This window comes from Mustelus asterias, chromosome 9 (genome assembly GCF_964213995.1).
Source record: "Mustelus asterias chromosome 9, sMusAst1.hap1.1, whole genome shotgun sequence".
NCBI classification, from domain to species: domain Eukaryota; kingdom Metazoa; phylum Chordata; class Chondrichthyes; order Carcharhiniformes; family Triakidae; genus Mustelus; species Mustelus asterias.
In genome coordinates this window covers 38,683,898-38,702,541 of record NC_135809.1, presented here as the reverse complement: position 1 = coordinate 38,702,541, position 18,644 = coordinate 38,683,898, and the positions used below count along the sequence as shown (strand labels likewise).

The 18,644-nt window shown below is 44.2% G+C and overlaps 1 protein-coding gene across 2 annotated transcripts in view; it reads left to right on the top strand.

Annotated features, from left to right (window-relative positions):
* The window catches only part of agk (acylglycerol kinase), a 37,980-nt gene that overhangs the window by 10,621 nt on the left and 8,715 nt on the right, over positions 1-18,644 (top strand). For both annotated transcript variants that reach the window (XM_078220026.1, XM_078220025.1), the window contains exons 3-11: positions 210-289; positions 3,750-3,825; positions 7,815-7,907; positions 9,372-9,404; positions 9,957-10,051; positions 10,851-10,920; positions 15,680-15,759; positions 17,189-17,246; positions 18,496-18,643. In XM_078220026.1, the coding sequence (XP_078076152.1) occupies positions 210-289; positions 3,750-3,825; positions 7,815-7,907; positions 9,372-9,404; positions 9,957-10,051; positions 10,851-10,920; positions 15,680-15,759; positions 17,189-17,246; positions 18,496-18,643 (733 nt within the window). The remainder of the gene's footprint in view (positions 1-209; positions 290-3,749; positions 3,826-7,814; positions 7,908-9,371; positions 9,405-9,956; positions 10,052-10,850; positions 10,921-15,679; positions 15,760-17,188; positions 17,247-18,495; position 18,644) is intronic.

Genomic DNA, 18,644 nt, shown 5'->3' with positions numbered 1-18,644 from the left:
CCATTTAGAAACTGGGTTTAAATCCACTCCAGACTCACTTTGTGTTAAATCTGTACAATCTGTTGATCAGGGCCACCCATGTCCCCATAGTGACAGAACGCTATGTGTACCCGATTATCTCATATCCTGCTAATTCTGTGATACATTTTTTGCTTTTCTTTCTGTAGTGTATGTGCTTTCTCTGATCAACTGTTTGTGTTTTTGTTCAGGAATATGGAAACCAGCTTCAACCGATCAGCTCAAAGGTGAAGAAAGCTACTGTCTTTCTCAATCCTGCTGCTTGCAAAGGGTGAGAGATTTTTCTGAGGCTAAATAAAGGAACTACAGTAATATGAGGCTATGATGGATTGGGGAATGTTACTTAAAGGGATAATGGTGGATAGACAATGACAAACATTCAAAAAGCATATGGATGAACTGCAGCAATTGTTCATTCCTGTCTGGCGCAATAATAAAATGGGAAAGATGGCCAAACTATGGCTTTCAAGAGAAATTGGAGATAGTATTAGATCCAAGAAAGAGGCATATAAGGGAAATAAACTGACTAAAATATTCTATAGGTATGTGGAGAGAAAAAGATTGGGGAAGACAATTGTAGGTTTCTTGCAGTCAGAAACAGGGGAATATATAATGGTGAACAAAGAGATGGCTGACCAACTGAATACATTTTATGGTTCAAAGGAGGACAAAAATAGCATACCAGAAATGTTAGGGAACACAGGGTTTAGTGAGAGAGAGGAACTGAAGGAATTGGTATTAGCAGGGATATGGTGTTGGGAAAATTGATGAGATTGAATGAAGGCTGATAAATCCCAGGACCTGATAATCTACATCCCAGAGCACCTAAGGAAGTGGCCCAAGAAATAGTGAACAAAAGAACAAAGAACAATACAGCACAGGAACAGGCCCTTCGGCCCTCCAAGCCCGTGCCCGCTCCCTGGTCCAAACTAGACCATTCTTTTGTATCCCTCCATTCCCACTCCGTTCATATGGCTATCTAGATAAGTCTTAAACGTTCCCAGTGTGTCCGCCTCCACCACCTTGCCTGGCAGCGCATTCCAGGCCCCCACCACCCTCTGTGTAAAATATGTCCTTCTGATATCTGTGTTAAACCTCCCCCCCTTCACCTTGAACCTATGACCCCTCGTGAACGTCACCGCCGACCTGGGGAAAAGCTTCCCACCGTTCACCCTATCTATGCCTTTCATAATTTTATACACCTCTATTAAGTCTCCCCTCATCCTCCGTCTTTCCAGGGAGAACAACCCCAGTTTACCCAATCTCTCCTCATAACTAAGCCCCTCCATACCAGGCAACATCCTGGTAAACCTCCTCTGCACTCTCTCCAAAGCCTCCACGTCTTTCTGGTAGTGTGGCGACCAGAACTGGACGCAGTATTCCAAATGCATTGGTTGTCATCTTTCAAGATTCTCTAGATTCTGAAACAGTTCCTACGGATTGGAGGGTAGCTAATATAAGTCCACTATTTAAAAAGGGAGGTAGAGAGAAAACAGGAAGTTATAGACCAGCCAGCCTGATGTCAGCAGTGGGGAAAATTCTAGAGTCCATTACAAAAGATTTAATAGATTTGGAAAACTGTGGCAGAATCAGGCAGAGTCAATATGGATTTACAAATGCTTGACAAATCTACTGGAATTCTTTGAGGAGGTAACGAGTAAAGTTTATAAGGGGGGGCCAGTGGATGTGGTTTATTTGGACTTTCAAAATACTTTCGACAAAGTCCCATATAAGAGATTGGGATGTAAATTATCATGTAAAATTAAAGCGCATGGGACTGTAGTGTATTGAGATGGGTAGAAAACTGGTTGGCAGAGAGGAAACAATGAGTAGGAATAAACAGGCCTTTTTCCAAATGGCAGGCAGTGACCAGTGGGGTACTGCAGGGATCAGTGTTGGGACACCGGCTATTCACAATATAAATGATTTAGATGAGGGAACTAAATGTAATATCTCCAAATTTTCAGATGACACAAAGCTGGGTGGGAGGGTGAGCTGTCAGAAGGATGCAGAGATACTTCAATGTGATTCGGACAAGCTGAGTGTGTGGGCAAATGCATGGCAGATGCAGTATAATGTGGATAAATGTGAGATTATTGACTTTGGTAGCAAAAACAGGAAGGCAGATTATTATCTGAATGGCTTTAGATTGTGAGAGGGGCATGTGCAATGAGACCTGGGTGTCCTTGTACACAGTTGCTGAAAGTAAATATGCAGGTGCAGCAGGCGGTGAAGATGGCAAATGGTATGTTGCCCTTCATGCCGAGTGGATTCGAGTGCAGGAGCAGGGATGTCTTGCTGGCCTTGGTTAGTCCTCACCTGGAATAGTGTGTGCAGTTTTGGTCTCCTTATCTGAAGGACGTTCTTGCTATGGAGGGAGTGCAGCAAAGGTTGCCAAACTGATTCTTGGGACGGCAGGACTGACGTACAAGGAGAGATTGAGTTTAAAAGAATGAGAGAAAATCTCATAACCACCAGGACTAGACAGAGTAGATACAGCAAGAATGTTCCCAATGACAGAGGAGTCGAGAACTGGGGTCACAGTCCGAGGTCATTGGGTAAACCATTAAGGACTGAGATGAGGAGAAACTTCTTCACCCAGAGAAGTGAGCCTATGGAATTCTCTACCATTGAAAGCAGCTGAGGCCAAAATATTGTATGTTTTCAAGGAAGAGTTAGATATAGCTCTTGGGGCTAAAGGGATCAAAGGATATGGAGGGAAGGCAGAAGCAGGTTACTGAGTTGGATGAACAGCCATGTTCATAATGAATGGCGGAGCAGGCTCAAAGGGCTGAATAGCCTATTCCTGCTCCTATTTTCTATGTTTCTAATCGTGACAGCTGTTTTGTTTTATATTAAAGGATGGCACTGTTCCTTCTTTTCACTAAGAGAAATTGCATATTATAAATGAACTTTTTCAGCATTTATCATCAATGTGGCAACAAAGAACAGTGTTTTATCGCTATACCAGTATTATTTTAGTTTGGCCTATTATGAATATGGAATTATTTAAATCTTCCATTCATATGTAAAATGATTTTACTAGCTCCCACAATATATACTTGAACAACTTCATGTTTTTCGCTAGAAAATTAAACTGTGTGACCTTCTCTACAGTCAGATGCAAAAGTAACAAAATGTAATCCCTCTGGCGCCTAAACATATTTACAGCACAATGAGTCAGAGATAGAAACTTGGAGGAAAATTCAGACTAATTTTTGAAATGTATTCAAGGCTTGATTATTTAAATATGTTACATCGGCATCAAGATGGATGTGCTATGCCAGATAAAGAAAGAAAGACTTGCATTTATATAGTGTCATTCACAACTTAACTTCACAGTCAGTTAAGTATTTTTGAGGTGCAGTTGCTGTTGTAATGTTGGAAACCAGGCAAGCTAATTTGCACAGAGGAGAGTCTCACATATTGGAACTTGCTAGAATTGCAAAGATATTATATAAATGCTCTTTCTTTCTTCAATAACTCAAGTGGAAGCCAAGCTGAGTATGTAGTGTGAATGCACTGTCAATGACAGATTGGAGAGAGGTACCAGCAAACTGAATGGTAGATTAGTATCTGGTTCTCACTCGTTTTATCATTATGTATAAATCACCCAGAACATTCTTGATAAATTTGGTAAAAGCACCTGCAACTCAGTTGTTGGCACATCAGTTGAAAGTAGGGCTCGAAACTGCCCTGATCTCTAACGATTTATGTTTTAATTCCTTCAGAAAAGCAAGAAATCTCTTTGAAAAGAATGCGGCACCAATTTTACATCTTGCTGGACTTGATGTAACAGTGGTTAAGGTGAGGATTCAGTCAAAAGAACCAGATTAAGTAAAGGCTGTATTTGGAGAGGCAGAAACCTAGAGTGAAGTGACACCCACTTGTGACTTGCACCATGAAATGCAAAGTAAATTTTATAGCACGGCAAATATAGCTGAGTCACATTCTTAAGCGTATCAATTTAGGGTTTTCTAATACTGTGCAATCGAATGGATGAAAATAATGACATTTAGTTCAAGTCATTTGATTAATCTGAAAAAAATAAGTATTTGTATTAAGTTAGATATTGAAATGTGATCAACATTTTTGCCCCTTAGAGAGAAGGCTTGTTAAGAAGAGATGATGTGGAATTTTAATTTGCAATGGTTAGATTATAGTTGTGATGCAAAATAAATATTGCTGCGCAGTAAGTTTTAAAGGAGTGGTTTCTAATTGGCCCAGGAGATCACTGATTGTACCTGTACACTCCCTTGTACATTGTCATTGTCTATGTGAGCCAGATAGGGTTCCACTGTTCGAATATTCAAAACCAAATACTGTGGATGTTAGAAATTCAAACAGAAAATGCCACATTCTCAGTATGTCTGGCAGCATCTGAGAGGAGAGGAAGTGAGTTAACATATCTGGTCAGTGACCTTTCATCAAAGCTGGGCATGATAGGCTGGAGAATAGGAGAGCTTAAATGACAAAAGGTTCATTGTGCAGGGCCAAAGGGAGTTATGATGGGACAGGAAAATAAACAAACGTGTCCAGAGGAGATTGAATTGCAGGATCCTGAATAGCTGCCATTTGAAAGCAGCACCAAGAATATAAGAGAGAAAGGAGAGAAAAACTAAAACAAAATAGGGGCAGAGGTTACCATGTAAAATTATTGAACTCATTAAGTCCAAAAGACTAAAGTGCCTAGTGAAACATATGGTGCATTTCACATGTCTGAAGCTGTTCTGCACTATAGTGAAAGTTATGATGGCTGTGATCATCTTCAGTAAGCCGCACAGCTTTTTTGTAAAAGCCTTGGAGAAAGAAGGTCCAGTTACACAAGGGGATCACTGACAGGAGTGGGGAAATCTGAAGATACGGCAGAATAAAATCAGGGACCAGCTTTGGCAGTGCAGTCAATCTTTTATATGTAAGTTGGAATTGTTCTCACTGCAATGACAGAATTGTCTACATTTTTCTTTTCACTCCACAAGTATGCTTTCACCTACATCTACAATGCCTTAAGTCTTTCAAAGAAATCACCAATAATGTTTTTCTATGCTCGATGAAACATGCTCCCATATCTTTTGAAGAACATTCTATGCACACGTTCAGACTACTTTTAATATGTGAAACGTTATTCTTTGTTTCCATTAAGCTTTTCCTTGGTGACTGTGCATGCTTCAACTGGCCTTGGGACCTTTGTCACAACTGTTCAGAGAATCATTAGTAACCACCTCACCTTGTTTGTTTCAGATTACCTTAATCCCCTACAATTTGTCTATAAAGCACATAAGGGAATTGAGAATTCTACCCTTTCTCTAGTGAACCTGATAACTAATCGCCTCCAACAGCCAAAATCTTTTGTGTGTTTTATTTATTGATTTGAGTTCAGTATTCAACACAATGAAAATTCACATTCTGTTACAAAAGTTGTTTACTTTGAATGTTAATGGAGGCCTAATCCACTGGATCAGGGATTTTCTTACTGACCGCTCTCAGCACGTTCTTATAAATGGCTTTTTATCTGATGAACTTATTGTAAACTCAGTTGCTCCTCAGGGCTGTGTCCTGACATCTGTTATTTTCCACATACACAATGAGATGAGAGTCAAGGGAACTAATACTTATTGATTAAAGTATGCTGATGATATGGTTTGGTGGGACTACTTTTAAAAGAAAATGACAATGGAGGAAATTACTTTGAACATACTGCCACTCGTAAGGAATGATGTCAATTGAGTGCTCTGCAGATCAACGTTGATAAGACCAAAGAGCTACTTTTATATAACAATGGCTTGCATATGTGTGAACCTCTGTATCTTAATGACCAACTGGTACTGGTTGTAGAGTGTTTCAAATATGTGGGAACTCATACAGGCCAGAAGCTAAGCTTCACAGAGAACACTGACTGTAATTTTAAGAAGGCTCACCAGCATTTGTTTATAATTAGAAAACTGAAAGGGTTTGGAATGTGTTGAGATGTTTTCAACAGGGTATACAAAAGTCTGGTACAGAGCATCCTAACATTCAACATGACAGTCTGGTATGTTAACCTGTGTAAAAGAATTGTCAACACCGCAGGTAAAATTATTGGTAGTCTGCAGGCACAGCTCGGTAACCTATTTAACAACGTGGTTAAGAGGAAAGCTCAAGCCCTCATCAGTGATCCCTCTCGCCCTTTATATCCTCAATTTGAAAGGCTCTGGACCAGTGCTTTAGAATGCCTATTGCTAGGAAAAATCTGCTCGAGATGTCTTTTGTTTCCAGTGCTATATAATCTTATAATCTTACTAAATAACATAATGTAAACTCATCCTGCTGTTTTTATTTATTTAACTGTGCTTTAATGGCAGAGTGTTAATGTGTTATGCATGTATGGTCATAGAATCCCTACAGTGCAGAAGGAGGTCATTTGGCCCATCGAGTCTGCACTGACCACAATCCCATCGAGGCCCTATCCCCTTAACTCCATGTATTTACCCTGCTAGTCCCCCTCATACTATGGGGCAATTTACCATGGCCATCAACCTAACCCACACATCTTTGGGCTGTGGAAGGAAAGCGGAGCACCTGGAGGAAAACCACACAGACACGGCGAGAACATGCAAACTCCGCACAGTCACCTAAGGCTGGAATTGAACCCAGATCCCTGGTGCTGTGAGGCAGCAGTACTAACCACTGTGCCACCGTGCTGCCCATGGTGTGGATGTATGTTATATATGTAAAAATGTATGGATGTCAGCCTCATGAAATATTCACTGCTTTTAAACTAATGACGTGTGTGATTATATGTTCTACTGGAGGTGAAGCCGAAGACAAATTTCCACTTTTATGTGGACAATAAAGTTCTATTCTATTCTATAGACATCAGTAGAGTTGCCATACACTTGTGGTGAACTTTTTGCAACACCTTTGTGAACATTTACAGCATGTTGTGTGACAATTTCCAATTAATGCATTATTGCTTGATGCTCAGTAAACATTTTTAAACAACCTTCTTATGAAGCTTTGGTCCCTGACTCTTCAGCCAACACTTGAATGCAAGCTGGTCCTCGAAGCAAGTTTTTCCTTCTCCACAACTGATTCTGTTTACTTGTGATATGTCTGTCAGCCAGTGCTCTTCCCCCCTAGATTAGTGCTGTCAATCCGTCTGTGCATTCCCCTGGATTAGTGCTTCTATCCCTCAGTGTGAATTTATAACAAATTATACATAAAAGACAGAAAGACAAACAAATTATACATAAAAGATTCAGCAATACAAGATCTGAGTCACATTTGAATAAGAATTGTAGTAGTTTGTCAAAAACATTTTCTAATTTTGAAGTGTCGAATGATTAATGAAAAAGGGTAACTTGGAAATAAGATGAGAAAGAACTGGTGTTGTGCGATTTCTCAACCTCTGGAAGTGACTAAACAAGAAGGCATATTTTCTTTCATGATTTGCAAATTCCACATGCAAAGTGCATTCTTTTACATTCTGTTTTCTGTTTTTTTTTGTTGTCCTCATCGGGCTCACCGAGGTCTTTCAGCTCTGTGTTTGATATCCCTTCTGATTACTTCCTTTTACTTATTTTTCTCCCTCCAATCTTGTACTGTTGAATCGTTCCTGCATAAGCCTCAAGATGTCTGAGTTTCTGTCTCTTAAGTATCATTTGTTTGCTTGACTGGAGTTAATAATGTTTGGGGATTTTGTTTAAAGTGCAGTGAAATGTGGTGCATGTTTGGGTTTTCTTAGCTTGTGGTTGTCTTGCGTGTCTGAGTTGCCCTGTACAACCCTTGTCTTGATCTTGTCCCTGCTCCTGTTACAGACTGATTATGAGGGCCAAGCAAAAAAGCTGTTGGAACTGATGGAAGACACTGATATGATTGTTGTTGCTGGAGGGGATGGCACCTTACAAGAGGTATGGCCTAACTTTGGTGTTGGAGTTTTGCACATATGCATCCATACAGCATTTCGCAATAAAACTTACCTACTGAGATGGCACACAGGTGACAAGAAGGGAAGTTGCAAGACTGACTGAAAATAATTTCATAATAAGTCTTGTGAAAATGTAATACTTGGGCAGATCACTGTATTGTGCCTGGGATGGTAGGATGCATAATTGATTCTATATTGGACGGAGAGCTAAGCTTTTGTAGAGGTGAGCCAAGGGGAGATCAAAAAACAATTATGGGCAAATCACCCTGAGTTATCTCAGAGCAGATTGACAGTGGCTGCCCTCCAAACTGAGGATGATGCATGTGAGCAAGGGGAGCACCTGCTCATGGCTGAGTATGGAGTAACAATGGCAGATATTTGCAGTCAGTGTTTGATTATAATCTCAGTGGTTGATCTGCACGCAATTGCTTTGATTTTGCTGCAAAAGTCTCATGTAGATTCGCACATTGGGTATTTCCAGGATGACATGTGTCTTTTGTTAATTCTCCTGACATTAACCTGGCAAGGTATGACCTGTCCGTAAATAGCAGGACAACTCCAACCCAGCTAATTACCGCTGCATCAGCTTACTCTCCATCATCAGTAAGGTGATGGAAAATGTCAGCAACTGCACTATCAAACAGCACTTGCTCAGCAATAACCTGCTCACTGACATTCAGTTTGGGTTCCACCAGGGTCACTAAACTCCTGACCTCATTTCAGCCTTCACTCAAACATGGACAAAAGAGCTAAACTCCAAAGGTGAGGTGGAGAGTGACTGCAAGGCAGCATTTGACCAAGTGTGGTATCATTTATATTGATCAAGATTATGCTTGACAAAGTATTGGGGTTTGCTGTTGCCTTCTGTAGTATTGTTGACCAGAAAATTCTTCTGCTTTTATCATCTGCCATCAGGTGTATTGGAAGAATATACAGGCTAATAATAAACCTGTTTGGCCGTGTTATAAACATGCCTTATGTGACCTTGAAGTCAGGGATGCTACCTCCCACTGTGCCACAAGACCTCCTTACTGAAAGATTACAAGGGTTGAATCTTACAAATGACAGATGGACTGCCATTCACTGACTTTTCAGTCAAAGAATATGAAGTGAAAGATTTAGCTGTTCAAATGATTTGCATCAATGAATGTGGTGCAGCGTATTTTGATGCGTTCATTCATTACCATTTAATGTGTATAATATGTGTGTATATAAATGTTTAACAGAGCATATTCAATGGTAATAAAATTGTTTTTATGCAAAGAAATTCAAATTTGAGAACAGAGTTGACAAACTTGTTTAAATTCAATAATTTACATTTGTTACATATTGTGATCTGTAGCCCAGATTGAGAGAAGCACTCAGGGTCTATGATTTCTTTCTCTGGCCTTGTTTAGAAGTACTGATCTGGATGGTGCTTTCACTGTTTTTTCTCTTTTGACATTAGGTAATAACAGGGCTTCTTCGACGAGAGGATGAGGTGAGCATTTCATGTCACAGTTCATGGCCCAAGCTGACCATATTACTTCAACTGGTGTAATTGCCCCTTCCTTTGATAGTTTACTGACATGACTGATAAATTTGTGTCGAACACAGTTTTATTGGCAGGTTTTTATTTTGAAAAATCTTTTTTTCATTTCTACAGCAGTGTTTGGAATTCATTGACATATTTTAGTGATGACGTTGCTTCTGCTAGCCTTGAACCAAGATCTAGTGTAAACGCAAGGAGGACAGTACATTTCTATTTTAAAAAAACACGGTAGAATGTGGCTGTGTTTTTAAAAACATGTACTCACCTTTTTAAAGCACAGAAGCGTATTCATGTTCTAAATGTTTTAACTATGAGCCCATTTAGATGTTTGCCATTTTCAGGGGTATGGTATTGGATTCGAGTAGGGAAAACAATGTTATTCAGTGACTGTGGCTAATCACAAAACTTTGTGATCATAAAAACACTCATATTTGTTCTGATCAAAGGAAATTTAAAAAAACAACTACCTTTTTATATGTCCAGTGTTTCTATTCTTTTAAGGCTGTCTTTAGCAAGATCCCCATAGGATTCATTCCATTGGGAAAGATGAACTCCTTCAGCCAGGTTCTGTATTCCACCAACGAAGAACAGGCCAGGTTAGTGACAGCTAAAATTCTGAGTTACTTTGATGAGATGGTTTGGCTGTAATGAACTAATATATATTCTTAGTTTTGTGTCCAACTATATGAAAAGTGATTGTGCAGATAATCAGCTTTCTTCTTGGTTTCCTGTGGGTAAAAATGGCTCTGGTGTGGGTTTATAGAAACTTAGAAGATAGGAGCAGGAGGAGGTCCTTCGGCCCTTCGAGCCTGCTCCGGCATTCATCACGATCATGGCTGATCGTCCAACTCAATAGCCTAATCCTGCTTTTTCCCGTAACCTTTGATCCCATTTGAACCTTTTAGGTACTACCCATTTTCCAGCAGCTCATTAAGGATTCACTTTTCACATACGAGCTATACACCATATTGATAAGTTACTAAAAGGTGGGCAGCATCATAGCTGATGAGGATTTTTAAAATCTGATGTCCATACAGTTAACAGGAGTGACTAGGTGGCAACCTGGAGGGGACAATGCTAAATTTGTTTTCCTTTGTTATCTACCTTTCCTTTCCCTGCTTAAGCATGAAGATCAATTATAAACCCTTATCATTCAGGCTGAGATCAGTTAGCTGACCGTGGTTAGGAATTTAAACCTGATTCATTCCTGACCTCTGTGGCTTTGTTTCACACGGGTGATGCATTGACCAAATACACTATCACGGGACTTCAGAATTATTTGCATCCTGAGCATTTGTCTGAAATACATTATGTTGAAAATTGCATTTTAATTGCTGCTGTTCAGCCCAGCCTCCATTGCACCCTAATCATATTTTTCACTGCTGTGTGTTGCAGACTCATCTTAAATGCCACACTTTCTATTGTGAAGGGAGAGACTGTTCCCTTGGACATTCTGGAAATAAAGGTAAGAAGTATTTCCCAGTGATTCCCATACTTGTGTAATCTTACAGAATAAATTCCAGTAGCTAGAATTGCCTTGGGGTTTATCCTTCTGTTTTAAGGCAGTTTGGAAAAAGACACAGCGATCTCCCTTGGCAGAACGGATGGGTAGCCCAGGATCTGGAGAGATGTTTACTGGGTGATAATGCTGAACCTAAATATGATAACAGTTCATGTATTGCATCACACAGCAAACTTTGTTAACAAATATAATATGACTGTTTTGAGGTTAAAAAAAATACACTGCCACTGAAAGATAGAGGCTTCAAAAATAATTGTAACAATTTATATCTACCAGATTTTACAGAAAAGATTTAATATACAAATTTTTGTTCTTCCTCAAAAGCTCTAATTTTCATTGCCAGTTATTTTGAATTTTACTATTGTTAGTTTACTATTTCTAGTACTTTGTTTATTATTCTACTCCTATATCCAAAAGCCTTCCTTTGTTTTCCGTCTTCTCCAAGGTTAAAATGTATATTTTCCTTTACATTCCATGATGATTTGCAGCTCGAGCTGAAACTATTGTTTGTCCAAGGAGGTTTCTCCCACTGTTGAGTCTCTAGTTATCTAAATACCAAATGGTCACATGCCATGCTCCAAGCTTGGCTGGCTGATCATTTCTGGCAGCAGTGTGGGGGGTTAGCGAGGGGGGCACCATGTGGACATTCCCTCTGGGCTGAGCCCATTGCAAACACAAGTGTGGAATATCATGTTGCTCGATGGTATTGTAGTTCCGCAGAAGCGAGGTGACAGTTCCAGCTCCTGGATTGTACCTCTTACTTAAAATTTGTTCATAGCAACTGGAAAACCCAAGGCCCAGACCCAACTTAAGAAACAAGTGTTTTTTAATATATATTGACACCAACATGTGCTAAACCAGGATTGGGCAGATTAAATTTTGCCAGATAAAAACCTTGAAGCTCTGGAGTAAAGTTACATTTTGGACAGTAATATCTGCTTTTAATACAATCAATAATCTGGGGACAAATTACTTTAAAAATTGCATTAATTTTCATCTCTTTTTGCTCATTTTTCTACTCCAACTTCTTTGCATATCACTGAGCATAATGGCCATGAATTGCACAATCAGGTCGCATTTTAAAATGCTTTTAAATTTTATATCAAGGCTTTCCTTGATACTGTATATTTTAAAATGGTAATGCGACACAATTTCATTATCACAACTAAAAATGGGTTTACCACAAAAAAAGCATTTTTAATCAGAAGGTGGAATTTTCTGAGCTTAGTTCTTGCTGAAATGGTGAAACATGTAGTGGGTCAGGAACCTGGTTGACAGCCAGTGCAGGTTTTGCTGAGGTTTTGTAACTGAGCCACAACTTTAGCATCCCACCTCCAGGTCCTCAATCAATCAGGGATGGTGAATGGGATGACGCACTGGATCTATCAAAGGAAGTCTTATTAAGGGGAACATGGTATGGGGAACATGGTATGCATTAGAATGACTCATCTGGACATGGGGTATGAGGCTGTAGTAATGGAAAGGAGAGCTATTAAAGCTGCTTCCTGGGTATCTCGCTCTTCCCCAGTGCTCCTGCTGAAGTATTGCAGTGAGGTGATCTTTCCAAGAATGGGTGGACGGAGAAAACCTTTCCTCCGAGCGCATGCATAAAAGTGGCCGAGGAAGTTAACAGGAAAAATGTGATCCCTCCAACTTGGAGAAGTGGATTCAGAATCTTGGGAGGATGGGAAAGGTAGATGACAAGCCCCACACTCTGACTTTACCAGCATTCTCCTCCTCAGCATTCCACAGAACAACGCAGCTTGCAGCTCCACTCATTCATCTCTCTTTAGGCATCTAGCAGCCGCACTCCCCCTCGTACTTGCTATCCCGCACTCATGCCTCCCAGTGATCCTGGGGTGGGACTCAAACCCGGAACTTCTGGCTCAGAGGCAGAAATACTACCTGCTGAGCCACAAGACCGCCTGTAAATTAAACAGTTTTAAATTGTTGAAGGTGAGAAGACTGTATTTTTTAAAAAAACATAGAGGCTCATTGTCCTTATTCATCAAGGAATAAAGTGCAAAAGCAAGGAAGTTGTGCTTGATAAGTAACTGGTTAGGACCGAGCTGGAGTGTTATGTCCAGTTTTGGGCACTGCAGTTTAAGAAGGATGTCAAGGCCTCAGTGAGGACGCAGAGCAGATTTTTGAGAGTGATACCAGGGATGTAGGTTCTCAGTTACATGGAGAGGTTAGAGAAACTGTATTTTTATAAAGTAAAGGAGGTGAAGGGGAGATTTAGAAAGGTGCTCAACATTATGAGGGAGATTGATAGATTAAATAATGAGAAACTGTGTCAGAAAGGACAGCAACCAGGGGACACAGATTTGAGAAAATTAATAACGGAAGTAGGAGTGTTGATTATTTTTTGCACAATGTACTGCCTGAAATGGTGGCGGCAGAAAATTTAATCTTTATTTAAAGGGAATCGGACAAATACTTGGAGAAATAAAAATGTAGGCCTATGGGGAAAGAGCAGGTCAGTGAAACTAATTCAATACTCCACCAAAGAGCAGCAGAGGCGATGGACTGAAGGGCCTCATCTTCTGCATCAGATTCTCACTCTCTCCCTCCTGCTTTTCTTTCCACTTTCATACCAGACTATTCTGAACAGTTTTCTGAGGAATTTCTTCTGCCTATTGCCATATTTTTCTAGCTCCCCTCGGTCTAGCCACTCGATCACACGTGGTCTTTTCAAGTTCCTATCTTCTCTCTAATTCTTCTTACTTCTTGCTTTTCTCCCTCCCTCAAGAAATCTCTTCTGAAGAGTTATCTCCTTGCTTCACATTTTTCTACTTCCCTCACTCGACTGTTCAATGGTTCTTAACCCAATTTCCCCTTCTTCCTTCTGCTGTTACTGTTCGTCTCTCTTCTCCCTCTTCTCTCCTTTAGTCCTCCTCCCTCTCCTCTTCTCCCTCCCCACTCCCTCCACCTCCTACCCTCCCTTAGGTTCTGCCCCCCCCCGCTCTGCCTCCCCCCCCCGCTCTGCCTCCCCCCCCCCCGCTCTGCCTCCCCCCCCCCCCCGCTCTGCCTCCCCCCCCCCCGCTCTGCCTCCCCCCCCCGCTCTGCCTCCCCCCCCTCCGCTCTGCCTCCCCCCCTCCGCTCTGCCTCCCCCCTCCCCGCTCTGCCTCCCCCCCCGCTCTGCCTCCCCCCCCCGCTCTGCCTCCCCCCCCGCTCTGCCTCCCCCCCCCCGCTCTGCCTCCCCCCCCCCCGCTCTGCCTCCCCCCCTCCGCTCTGCCTCCCCCCCTCCGCTCTGCCTCCCCCCCTCCGCTCTGCCTCCCCCCCTCCGCTCTGCCTCCCCCCTCCGCTCTGCCTCCCCCCCTCCGCTCTGCCTCCCCCCCTCCGTTCTGCCTCCCCCCCTCCGCTCTGCCTCTCCCCCTCCGCTCTGCCTCTCCCCCTCCGCTCTGCCTCCCCCCCTCCGCTCTGCCTCCCCCCCTCCGCTCTGCCTCCCCCCCTCCGCTCTGCCTCCCCCCCTCCGCTCTGCCTCCCCCCCTCCGCTCTGCCTCCCCCCCTCCGCTCTGCCTCCCCCCCTCCGCTCTGCCTCCCCCCCTCCGCTCTGCCTCCCCCCCTCCGCTCTGCCTCCCCCCCTCCGCTCTGCCTCCCCCCCTCCGCTCTGCCTCCCCCCCTCCGCTCTGCCTCCCCCCCTCCGCTCTGCCTCCCCCCCTCCGCTCTGCCTCCCCCCCTCCGCTCTGCCTCCCCCCCTCCGCTCTGCCTCCCCCCCTCCGCTCTGCCTCCCCCCCTCCGCTCTGCCTCCCCCCCTCCGCTCTGCCTCCCCCCCTCCGCTCTGCCTCCCCCCCCCTCCGCTCTGCCTCCCCCCCCCTCCGCTCTGCCTCCCCCCCCCTCCGCTCTGCCTCCCCCCCCCTCCGCTCTGCCTCCCCCCCTCCGCTCTGCCTCCCCCCCTCCGCTCTGCCTCCCCCCCTCCGCTCTGCCTCCCCCCCTCCGCTCTGCCTCCCCCCCTCCGCTCTGCCTCCCCCCCTCCGCTCTGCCTCCCCCCCTCCGCTCTGCCTCCCCCCCTCCGCTCTGCCTCCCCCCCTCCGCTCTGCCTCCCCCCCTCCGCTCTGCCTCCCCCCCTCCGCTCTGCCTCCCCCCCTCCGCTCTGCCTCCCCCCCTCCGCTCTGCCTCCCCCCCTCCGCTCTGCCTCCCCCCCTCCGCTCTGCCTCCCCCCCTCCGCTCTGCCTCCCCCCCCTCCGCTCTGCCTCCCCCCCCTCCGCTCTGCCTCCCCCCCCCTCCGCTCTGCCTCCCCCCCCTCCGCTCTGCCTCCCCCCCCCTCCGCTCTGCCTCCCCCCCCCTCCGCTCTGCCTCCCCCCCCCTCCGCTCTGCCTCCCCCCCCCTCCGCTCTGCCTCCCCCCCCCCCTCCGCTCTGCCTCCCCCCCCCTGCGCTCTGCCTCCCCCCCCCTCCGCTCTGCCTCCCCCCCCTCCGCTCTGCCTCCCCCCCCCTCCGCTCTGCCTCCCCCCCCCTCCGCTCTGCCTCCCCCCCCCTCCGCTCTGCCTCCCCCCCCTCCGCTCTGCCTCCCCCCCCCTCCGCTCTGCCTCCCCCCCCTCCGCTCTGCCTCACCCCCCCCCCTCCGCTCTGCCTCCCCCCCCACCCCCCTCCGCTCTGCCCCCCCTTCCTCAACTTCTTAGTGCCGTTGATAGGTGTTTGTTGCAAAGGGTATCTGTGCAATTCCAGTTCTAAAGCTAACATCTCCTATTTTATTGTTAGGGTGATAAAGACCGTCCGGTGTTTGCAGTGTCTGGGCTGCGATGGGGAGCATACAGGGACGCATCTGCTAAACTCACCAAGTAAGGGAAAAGTGTCAGAGGTGCTTTAAAAAGAACAATGTAAGAGACAGTGAATGCTTCATCCTAAATCTTAAAAATTAGCCAAGACTGGAAATGACCACACCTATAACATTCTGAAATATCCCCTTTATCTATAATAATGCTAAAATATCTTTACTGCTCGCAATCGGCAGCTGACTCATTCTTGGTGCTGACATCTTTCATCGGCATCTGCACCCTGTCTTTTTGAACACAAGTGATAAAATAAGTTTGAATAAACAAAAAAGGACAGCCAGACACTCATGGCAAAATCAATTAGCCTTATATTGATTGTACCTATTTCGCAACCATGATTCCACAAATTGCATCACCTCAGCCTTGCCAGAAGGGTGAGGAGCCAATTGGAAGAGAACCAATTCCACATATGAATGGTGCAACTATGTGAATATTATGCATAAGCCAGAGCTGCAGTGGTTAGTTATCGGAAAGGCGGCTGACAAAGTGTCAGGCAGATTCCTCACAAGTTAATCTCTTGGCCCAGCAATGTGATATTGCATGGAAAAGAACATAGTGTAAGAAATAGGAGCAGGAATACGCCACTTAGCTCCTTGAACCTGTTCCAATCACTAAAATCATTGCTGGTCTGGTTGTGGCCCTAACTCCACTGTGCTGCCTTCCCATCACAATCCTTGACTCCCTTGTTGGTCAAAAATCTGTCCAATTCAACCTTGCATATAATCAATGAGCCAGCCTCCACTGCTCGCTGAAGAAGAGGATTCCAAACACTAGTGACCCTCTGAGAGAAACAGTTCCTCCTCATCTCAGTCTTTAAAAGTTTATTTATTAGTGTCACAAGTAGGCTTACATTCACACTGCAATGAAGTTACTATGAAAATCCCTTAGTCGCCACTCTCCGGTACCTGTTCGGGTACACTGAGGGAAAATTTAGCATGGCCAATACACCTAATCAGCATGTCTTTTGGACTGTGGGAGGAAACCAGAGAACCCAGAGGAAACCCATGCAGACACGGGGAGAACATGCAAACTCCACACAGACAGTGACCCAAGCCGGGAATCAAACCCAGGTCCCTGGCACCGTGAAGTAGCAGTGCTAACCATTGTGCCACCGTGCCGCCCGGGAGACCCTTTATTTTGAAACTGTTGCCTAGATGGAGATTCCACAAAAGGGTAGTTAAAATTAAAACGGAACCAAAAACAAATTCTTCATTTGCACATTTACAAGAGAAAAGCATTTATTTTCTGCATTTACAATGACCACGATTTTCAAAAGTATTCAAAGATTGGCTGTGGGACATGCAGAGGTCTTGAAAGGTGGCATATAAATGTAATGGAAGAGTGAATGCTTCTACTCCGCTGTAGCCTGCTTCCTGCTGTCTTGCTTAGTGTTGGTGTTTTATAATTTGCTGCCTCAATGTCATTCTTTCTGCAGGTTTTGGTATCTTGGTCCTCTTAAAGACAAGGCATGTCATCTGTTGAGTGTATTTAAGGTGAGTGTTTGTTTGTGGTGTAGGGAATTTTCAATCCTCCTACTGCTTGGGTTCAGATGGTGTTATTGGGAGGCAACAAACCTGAAAGGCCTCGTACGCATCTTGCACACTTGGCAAAATTATATTCTTAAGGCATTTTTTCATGGATTTACATTGATCAGACGGCACACAGCCCTTCCTCCCCTAACTCGGAGCCTAGACCAAAATAACCAGCTCACCCATTATTCTCTTGATTGCTGCCTTAACTGGGATGAGTGGCGTTTAAACTTGACTGGGGCAGATTGGAACAAATCCCAGTAAAATCCCTGACATGCAGCACTCTTACCAACCGGAATTTTCTATTAACTGGAATTATGGGATTGGTAATATTTTTGACTGGAGATGTCAAACTCACGGGAAGTAATTTTCATCGACTTGCCCTCACGCCAGTACCATGATCCCTTGGTGCCACTCATTCAATTTGCTCACTCCCTGCCTCCCGTGAGACCTCAACACCCATGCGATCACCCTGGCACTTCCTGATGGGATGAAAACCTTGCATCGTGGTTAACTGGCATACTTGATTCACCGTCACGTCCCATTCCTGGAGCATGCCGGATAACGGAGATTTTCCTGTACTTCTGGCTTACTCTGCCTGAATCTGATGGGTCGATAAAAGAACAGCTAAAGCGATGCCTGCTTAGAAACAAGGAAATATATCTGATTGTATGGAGGCAGTTTAATAAGACCAATCATCATTGTAGTTTACGTGTGTAAATCCCTCCATGACCTCACCCCTTCCTATTTAATTAAACTGCTTGAGCTCCACAACCTTTTGTGTTCTGTGTTTCTCCAACTCTAGCGTCTTATGTGTCCCCCTCACTTCCTTTGCAGCATCAAAAGTGGACATACCTTCAGCTGCCTAAGCCCTGAAATCAGGAATTCCACATCTGAACCTTTTTTTCCTCCACATCTCTCTTCTTAATGATGCTGCTCAAAACCAATTTCTTTGACCAAGCATTTGGTCACCAGTCCTAATGTCTCTAACTTTTGGCTCATTGTCAATTTCTGTCTGATTATCCTACTATAAAGCACCTTGGGATGATTTACTGTTGTAAAAGGTGTTATATAAATGCAAGTTATTGTTTGTTTAACTGTATTTGAAGGTTTTGATCAGGTTTCTTGAGACCACAATGCTGTAATGACTTCTAATCTCAACCAAATCCCGCCATTGTTATTGGCAAGCTGTATTTCTGTGTTCACTATCTAGGAATGGCCACCAACCCGCCAAACCTCCATCGCATACCTCGGCCCCACAGAAAGACCACCAGAACAATTAAAAGAAAAACAACCAAGGCCCAATCTGTGGCATCGGATATTAAGGAGACTAGAATTATACTGGGCAACTCCCAAAGAGGG